This window comes from Phalacrocorax carbo, chromosome 9 (genome assembly GCF_963921805.1).
Source record: "Phalacrocorax carbo chromosome 9, bPhaCar2.1, whole genome shotgun sequence".
Lineage (NCBI taxonomy): Eukaryota > Metazoa > Chordata > Aves > Suliformes > Phalacrocoracidae > Phalacrocorax > Phalacrocorax carbo.
The window spans coordinates 30,296,767-30,305,828 of record NC_087521.1 but is presented as its reverse complement, the minus strand read 5'-3'; the positions used below and the strand labels follow the sequence as shown (position 1 = coordinate 30,305,828).

Sequence of the window (9,062 nt, the reverse complement as noted above, 5' to 3'; positions counted from 1 at the left end):
TTAGAAAAATTCTTCACACTAAGCATTCAAGTGAATCTGAGATATTAATCAGATAATACTGATCTCTGAGTATGAAGTATTGGTCTCTGTCTGTGTTTACAGTACACCATTTCCCTTGCTTAAGACTTACCATCATTTTCCAGCTTTACAGTTACTGCCAATAATTACAGTATGTTGTTTAACCCCACTCACAGCAGTTCTAGACAAGGTTCTCTGTTTTCATTTACTCACCCCCTGGACCACACAGATTATCCTTTTAATATTTTCAAGCAAGACCAAGCAGAGTTCAACTTCAAGTGTACTAGAAGATAAGACTAGAATTCGAAATAATCCTGGCAAGGTGCAGACATGATCTGAAAACACCAGATGTTATTTAATAGGAACAAGTGCAATCTGGAATCAGCTGTGCAAGTAAAGGAACAGCTGCTCAATTTCCATGGAGAAGAATCGATGTGTTATTTTGGATCAAATGCTGAAAATGAGTCTGCAACATCAAGCTGTTGTAAATAAAGGTGAAAACTGAAATGCCTAACTGGAGTATAATCTGCTCCTTTGGAACTGCTGAGGCGTGAGCTAGTAACGTCTCCAGTTTTGATCACAGCACTTGAAAAATAAGATCTAAGTTGCATGCAGAGATTCCAGGAGAAAGCAATGAGAAGATCTAGAAGCTGAGAACACTTTGCCTTTGAGCACTGATTGAATGATTTTAGGTCATCTTACAGAAGAGATGGTAGAGGGGAAACATGGTGATTTTTATACATACAAAAGTTGGTCGCAGAGAAAAATGGAATAAGGTTTTCGCATGTCCACGATCAATAGGAATAGAAATAATTGCCTTGAATTGTAAGAAAGGAGATTTTGCTTAGACACAAAATGAGACTAAATGACCTCTTGAGGTCCTTTTCTGATCCAATTCTATGATTACTTGCAAACTACCTGCTTTAAAGTCTCTTTTTTATTCCTGTCAGTAGAGCTGGCACTGGCTGCAAGAAAAGGAGGCTGCAGTTACAGGAAGGTAAAGAACTGACTGCCTAAAATGTGCAGCACACCAGTTTATCTAGTTAGCGCTAGTGATACTAACCTCAGCTTTTAATCATGCCTCAGCAAACTGCAGAAGTCTATGTAAATAAATGTGCTTTAAAACCACTTAATTATAAAATAATTATTCCTTGAAACATCAAGCATTAGTTTAATCAGTGTTGACAACTTACATGATTTTATTGAGTCTAATCAATCTGCGGCAGCCTGTTTTAGTTGTGAGATGGTGTAATCCGCTATTTCATTTATTTAAAAAAATTAGGTCTGCAAATTATATAGAAAATCCTACAAGTGTAATCTGAACATACGCTAAAGATTAAAAAGCCAGAAGGTGAATAAAGCCACGTGTGCTTTCTAAGCTCATAATTTTAAACTACTTTTATAATTTTAGGAGATCTGACTCATGATTTTTGAACTTCTGGTTTGGCAATACCAAATTACTGTGCCCTATATTCTGTTGTTCTGAATATTTCCATATTACTGATTGTGCATTTGCGTAATTTTCTGAAAACACGTTATGCTGATTTGCAGAACTTTGTTATTAACAAAAACAAAGAAACACTTATTTAAGAGAGACCATGTATTGTGGCTGCCTTTCAGATTAAGTGGAGGTATATAAAAACAAAATAACACCAAAAAAGTTTCATAGTTCCCCCCATATACACTACAATTTTTTAACACAACAGCACCTTATCAGAAGAATCTGTTGGCATTTCATACACCAGCAGTTCTTGTCTGAATTCCAACTACTAGACATATATTCACAAATATAAATGAGATTAAGGATTTCAGTGATGAAAATGTATTATGACAAAGTATTACTTGTTCTTAGAACAGCTGTTGCTTAGATTTTTCTGAACTGATGGCTGTATTATAAAAGAATTCATTCACCCTCACCAATACAATCTGATTTATGCAATTTTCTGTATAGTTTTACTGAGGAAGTGGATACGAGGGACATGGATACTAGAATTTAAGGACTAAGGTCTTCTGATTGTCAAACCTGAACAGACCGTTGCATTTCAACTTTATAATTTTAATAATCTACATGGCTGATGTCTGACTGAACTGTAAGTTGTGTTCACTCCTATTTTTATACTGCATTGCTTTACGAAATATGTGGGAAAAAATATTCCTTTTATGGAGATAAAGATAAGGGCTGAGTTCTCAGTTCTGCTCCAGATACTGAGCTCTTGCTTCACTGAAGAAATCTAAATATCATCTTCATTTCTGGCTGGGTGTAGTAATGGAGAATAGCCTACAGCGTATTACATAATGCTGCCAAACCAGAGACATGGGTGTATTATCGATCCTAAACACAAATAAACGGATCAGAAAGAGGCCTGCCACTTCCAGAGGCGCTGACTTGCTGTTCTGGAAGTGACTATGAAAATATGGCTTAAAGATCCAGGATGAGGGAATAACAGTGAATGTTTTGTTAAAGAGAAAATCAAACTTGTACTGAAGTCCTCACCGTAAAGCTCACTCTTTAATTCCTGAACCAGTCTGTTTGGCTCACCTATAACATAAGTGCATGTGAAGCAACATAAAAGAAAATCATGTGGTTCTTCCCCTATGAGAGGATGACTGCATAGATGAGTTGGTTCACAAATTGCGCTGCAAGTCTTAGAGAACTGCTGACAAAAAGCAGGCTTCTAATAGCTCTACTGAGAAAAAGAGAATAAGTGTAATGAGGCTTTAGAGGTTGCTCCCTCTAGTTAGACTGGACTGTCTCTAAGGACGCAGGTGAGAGATGAGAGATGATGGCAGGAACATCATGTGAACTTCTGATTAGGAATAAAAGCTTAAAAAGCAGCTCAGACCCATACAGAAGAAGAAAACAGCACCTGCGTGCTCAACTGGAAAAGAAACACTTCTGCAGCAGGCTAAATGAAATACTTGGTAGCCTGAGTCTAGAGACCTTTTGATCTTTCCTGAGAATGGCCACAAGTGTCTCATTTACACCATTAGCATTAAAATGGTATGCTCATATTTTCCTCAAAGATCTTTTCCCCAAATTTACTATAGCAAAACAACAATTCAAATGATGAAATAAATAGGACTGAGGGAGTACTATCAGGGTAAGCAGCAATCCAGTCAATGCAAATGTGCCTTTAGCAGGTTATCGGCACATCTGGTTATCAGCACATCTGGGTATCAGCACAACCGTATCAGGGCCATACTAGTTATTGGAGCAAGGAAACCCCAAACGAGTTTTGTCTGGAGCTCTTGTACTTATTTTGTGCCTGGGCTGATAAAACATACAGCTAAAAGCTTTGGGCCAAATTAATGAAATGTCACTTCTAAATCTGATAAAACTGGTTTTATTACAGCTACACTTAAATATCAAATTAATTTTGCTGCAAAGACTGCTTATTGTGCTAATCAACATCGTTGTGTTATTTCTTAGTCCATTTGTTCTCTCCATCTCTTGTTTCTGTACATACGTTTGTAAGGTAGGAACCTTTGCTCTGAAATAACAGGGTCTGACTTTGTACTAACAGGGTTCTCGTGCATTACTAGTGCTCCTAAGGGACAGTCCTCACAAGGATACAAATAAATAACATCAACTTTTCAGCTGAAATGGAATTTATCAACCAAGACTCTTTGTATTGCTCCGGCATTTCTCCTTGCTCTATATGGTACAATCAACTGAATGGAGTAGCAGTGAATTATAGGAGGAGATAGTTCAGTGATGAATCAGTCACTGGTCTAACTACAAGAGAAACCGACACCCTTCCCATCAAAGAAATATGCATACGGTAAATACAGAGCAGCTCCTGTTGGAGAGCTGACGGTTTTCATTTTCCATTGCCTTTCAGATTTCTCCAAGGTCAGAACCTGTGTGGAAAAAAGACCAGGATCGGTGGAAGAATAATAATTCTTTAAGCGTGTACAATATTTACCATCAGATTTTGACACTCCTCCATCTCAAAACTACATACACACCTACTACACAAAAGAGGTGGAATTCTCATGTCTTGTGAAAAGGCTTGAAAAACACCCTAACTGAAACAAGGATGTTTTTGAGCGGGAGTTAGAGTATCTGTAATAACCACATGAACTCAAATCATGCTGGGAAAAGCTGTAACATTTTCTATGACGGCTGCTATAGCATAATGCTGAAGGCTGGGGACAAAATTAAGGAAAGATGAATTAAGCATACAGCATGTTTAATCCTTCTCTCATGTAACATGTGAAGTCTATGGGTAGCACTTTTAGCCACTTTTTAAAAAGGACCATGTATAAACTTATATACGTTTGATAAATAGCTCCTGAAAAGGAGCTACTCACTAAGCCTCCAAGGAAAAAAGATGTCAGCATGGTATTTTGCTCTCCTTACTAGAACTGGAATATTTTGAAGTGTTTGTCTCAAAGTAAGGAGGAATAATTTGGAGGAACCGCAGCAGATTTTAATGTTTAATATATTTTCATCAAAGCACTTTCCTAGCTCCGAGTTAATAGCTTCATAGCTTTTGCTAAATGTAGGCGTGACGACATTTTACATTAGCACAACAGACAAAAATTTGGAGGCGTTTCAAGAATGGTCACCACGCAGAAAGGCGCAGCACCAGGGCTCCCCAAACCCCCAACTCCTCCTTCCAGAGGGGGACGCCAGATGCCATAACCTGCCTCCTGGTACCGGGGCAGGCTACCCACGGCCTCAGCACCCCCAGCACCCGCGACGGCGGGCTCCTGCGGGCGGGGCCGGCTGTTCGGCGCGGCCGGGCGCGGGGAGGAGCCGCCCTGGCTGCCCCGGAGAGGGGCTGCGCGCAGCCTGCCAAGCTCGGCCAGAATGAGGCCGAAAACCGCCTCAGCCTTTGCTCGCCGCAGGACCTTCCCTCTGCCATAGCGAAGCCACCCGCCCTGCGAGGAATTTTCCTCAGGAAACTTCCCCCCTCCAGGGGTCGCCGCGGCGGGAGGAGGCGGCTCGGCGGCCGTTCCGCCCTGACAGGACGGGGGGAGGCGGGAAAGAGGGAGTGGTGTGTAGGGGTGTGCGTGAGACTTGAATTTCTGCCGCTTTGCGACCAAATAAGGGTAAATTCCGCACCAGCTGGCGGCTGGCTGGGAGCTGACACGCCGCACTGCGCTGATCTTTCAGGAATTACAAACACCGGGAGGCGAGCCGCGGCCGCAGCCCCACTCCCCCCGCACCCCCCCTCACGGCCGCCGTTCGCGGGCTACGTGCGGCCACGGCAGGGAGCAGGAGAGGCGCCAGGCGAGTCGCCTGGCGACCACCCAGCCCGCCCCTCCCCCGGCTGCCCAATCTCCATTGGATAACGCTAATGTCAATCCCCGACCTCACGTCTAACGTCCACTGGAACTTTCTAGTAGAGTTTCAGGGCGGGGGCGGGGCGAATGTGAAGCGCGAGTGGTGATTGGCCGAGAGCCGTGGCGCACTCCGCAAGCCGAGACGGATCGAGAAAAAACAGGAAGAAGTTGGGTCTTGGCCACCGTACAGCGGGGAGGGTTGGGCTGAGGGGTGGGCACCGCGGTTCTGATTGGCCAGGAATTAGAGGGCGGGCGCTCTTCGGCGACTCAGGGAGGCGATTGGTCAGTGGTGGGGGGTGGGCGTCTAGATTGGCCAGCAGGGTTCTGGCAGGTTCCAGAAGGCGGCGACGCCGGCTATAAAGGAGGCGGCGAGGGCGCCCCGACGGCACATCGCGCCGCGGAGGGCAGCGGGAGCGGGCGGCGGGACAGGCGAGTGCTAACGAGAGCGAGGAGCCCACCGGAGAAACCTGAAACCATGTCTGGCAAAGGGCCGGCAATCGGCATCGACTTGGGCACCACGTACTCCTGCGTGGGTGTCTTTCAGCATGGCAAAGTGGAGATCATCGCCAATGACCAGGGCAACCGCACCACGCCCAGCTACGTGGCCTTCACTGATACAGAGCGCCTCATCGGCGATGCTGCCAAGAACCAGGTGGCTATGAACCCTACCAACACCATCTTTGATGCCAAGCGTCTCATTGGCCGCAAGTATGATGACCCCACGGTGCAGGCTGACATGAAGCACTGGCCGTTCCGTGTGGTGAACGAGGGTGGCAAGCCCAAGGTGCAAGTGGAGTACAAGGGTGAGATGAAGACCTTCTTCCCAGAGGAGATCAGCTCCATGGTCCTCACCAAGATGAAGGAGATTGCTGAGGCGTATCTGGGGCGCAAGGTACAGAATGCTGTCATCACAGTGCCTGCTTACTTCAATGACTCCCAGCGCCAGGCCACCAAAGATGCTGGCACCATCACTGGCCTTAATGTGATGCGTATTATCAATGAGCCCACAGCAGCCGCGATAGCCTATGGCCTGGACAAGAAAGGTACTCGGGCCGGAGAGAAGAACGTGCTTATCTTTGACTTAGGAGGGGGCACTTTTGATGTGTCCATCCTTACCATTGAGGATGGCATCTTTGAGGTGAAGTCCACAGCTGGTGACACCCATCTGGGTGGGGAGGACTTTGACAACCGCATGGTGAACCATTTTGTGGAAGAATTCAAGCGTAAGCACAAGCGTGACATTGCTGGCAACAAGCGAGCAGTGAGGCGACTCCGTACAGCTTGCGAGAGGGCGAAGCGCACCCTGAGCTCCTCCACGCAGGCTAGCATTGAGATTGACTCCCTGTACGAGGGCATTGACTTCTACACCTCCATTACTCGTGCCCGCTTTGAGGAGCTCAATGCTGATCTCTTCCGTGGCACCCTGGAGCCAGTGGAGAAGGCTCTGCGTGATGCCAAGCTAGACAAGGGCCAGATCCAGGAGATCGTGCTGGTAGGTGGCTCTACCCGTATCCCCAAGATCCAAAAGCTGCTACAGGACTTCTTCAATGGTAAAGAGCTCAACAAGAGCATCAATCCTGATGAGGCTGTTGCTTACGGCGCTGCTGTGCAAGCAGCTATCCTCATGGGAGACAAGTCTGAGAACGTGCAGGATCTGCTGCTGTTGGATGTCACCCCTCTGTCCCTGGGCATCGAGACAGCCGGTGGAGTGATGACTGCTCTCATCAAGCGCAACACCACCATTCCTACCAAACAAACTCAGACCTTCACCACCTACTCAGACAACCAGAGCAGCGTCCTGGTCCAGGTGTACGAGGGTGAGAGGGCTATGACGAAGGACAACAACTTGCTGGGCAAATTTGACCTAACAGGCATCCCCCCAGCACCCCGTGGAGTCCCCCAGATCGAGGTCACTTTTGACATCGATGCCAATGGTATCCTGAACGTCAGTGCCGTGGACAAGAGCACGGGTAAGGAGAACAAGATCACCATCACCAATGACAAAGGTCGCCTTAGCAAGGACGACATTGACCGTATGGTGCAAGAAGCGGAGAAATACAAAGCGGAGGATGAAGCTAACAGGGATCGGGTGGCAGCTAAGAACTCCCTCGAGTCCTACACTTACAACATGAAGCAAACAGTGGAGGACGATAAATTGAAGGGAAAGATCAGTGACCAGGACAAGCAGAGAGTGCTCGACAAGTGCAGGGAGGTGGTCTCTTGGCTCGATCGCAACCAGATGGCCGAGAAGGAAGAGTACGAGCACAAGCAGAAAGAGCTGGAGAAACTCTGCAACCCGATCGTCACAAAATTGTACCAGGGAGCTGGAGGGGCTGGGGCGGGAGGCTCCGGTGGCCCGACCATCGAAGAAGTAGATTAAAGAGGACTGCAGTATAGACTGGTTTATGGACAGTCACGCCGTTCTTTTGCTTTGTATTTTTTTTTTCTAACGTTTAAGGAAAACGTCCTTGCCGATAACAGAGTTTATTCTGTTGGGTGTGTATAAAGGCAGATCTGTCAGCTTGGTTTTGATAAAAGGGAAGGCACGTCCTGCTTTATAAGGTTAGTAATAGACAAGTTTTGTTAATTCAGATACAGCTGTTTGTACTCTGGATGTTTGTCTCTTTAAGTGTCTCTTCTAAAGTAACCACTCGACTGTTGCAGTTGACAAGTTCCAAGTTATGCATGAAAATCTTGATGGAAGATTAAAAAAAAAAAAAGCCAGATTTGGCTTCTGGAAATTTTGGTAATAAATAAAATTTATTTAAAGCATAAATCTATCCTCCTCCTCTCTGTGAAGGGGCAGTAGTGGGGTTGGGGGTGGGTGGGGGGGTGAGGAAGACCTTGCTGGTGCCGGCAGCCCACTGAGCTGGGGCAGCAGCCAGCGCCCTGGAAAGGTGGTTTGAGCAGGAAAACGGGTAAGGTGGCTGCTGCGGGCTCGACACTACTGGGGTGGTGGGGATTGGGGCGGTGGCCGGCCCTGACGGAGCCCAGCCTGGGGAGCGAGCTGGCCTCCCTCGCAGGGCGCCGGGGGGGGCCGTGTGCCGGTGCAACGGACCCCAGACACCGGGGCGGGTATGAGCGTGACCCCGGCACCACCACGGTGGGGGGGAAACTGTCTCTGGGTTGGGGTGGTTGTTTCTGTGCAGGACCTGCTTGTCATCTGTAACCTGCGGCTTGGGCTGCGGTGCCCAGCCGCTCCGGAGCAGCTTGTTGTGTTCATGTTGCTGACATAAAACAGTGTGGAAATCAGTGCAACAAAAATAGTCCTGCTTGGCAGGCGGCTGGGCTCTATAAAATAGAGCCCAGTTTGGGGCCAGCTATAGAAATTGCTGAGTTATTCTTGGGTTGCTTGTGTGCAAGCTGAGCTTTCAGGTTTTTTTACTGGATGTTTGCCGCCCCCACCAAGATAATCAAAAGTACAGCTGCTACGGGGACCCTGAGAGCCGGGAGTGCTGAGGAGGGAGCCAGGACACTGACCTTGATAGAACAGGCAAAATTGTAGTAGTTAAACTTGTCTGGCTTTACTAAGAACCCTCTCCAGAGCTCTTAATTTGTCTCAGAAAGCAAGAAGCACAGCGCTCGGAGTCCGAGGAGCTGTGAATTAATTAGCTGTAATGGCCGAGCCTGACGACATGCACATTTTAGACTGGCTTGTCCTTTAAGGGAAAAAACCGCAGAGCAGTGTGCAGCTGAAGGGAATCATCTGCAGTGTGTTTGTTTGGTTACTCGTTTAGTAAGTGGGAGTGTTG

The 9,062-nt window shown here is 46.9% G+C and overlaps 1 protein-coding gene across 1 annotated transcript; it reads left to right on the top strand.

The window, feature by feature from the left end:
* Positions 1-5,676: 5,676 nt before the first annotated feature.
* HSPA2 (heat shock protein family A (Hsp70) member 2) lies at positions 5,677-8,086 on the top strand. The gene has a single exon (XM_009508558.2). The coding sequence runs from the start codon at positions 5,786-5,788 to the stop codon at positions 7,688-7,690; it is 1,905 nt and encodes a 634-aa protein (XP_009506853.1). The 5' UTR covers positions 5,677-5,785; the 3' UTR covers positions 7,691-8,086.
* The last annotated feature ends 976 nt before the right edge of the window (positions 8,087-9,062 follow it).

Bases quoted from the DNA above. Each gene is read 5' to 3' on its own strand.
- HSPA2 (XM_009508558.2), top strand. From the start codon at position 5,786: ATGTCTGGCAAAGGGCCGGCAATCGGCATCGACTTGGGCACCACGTAC.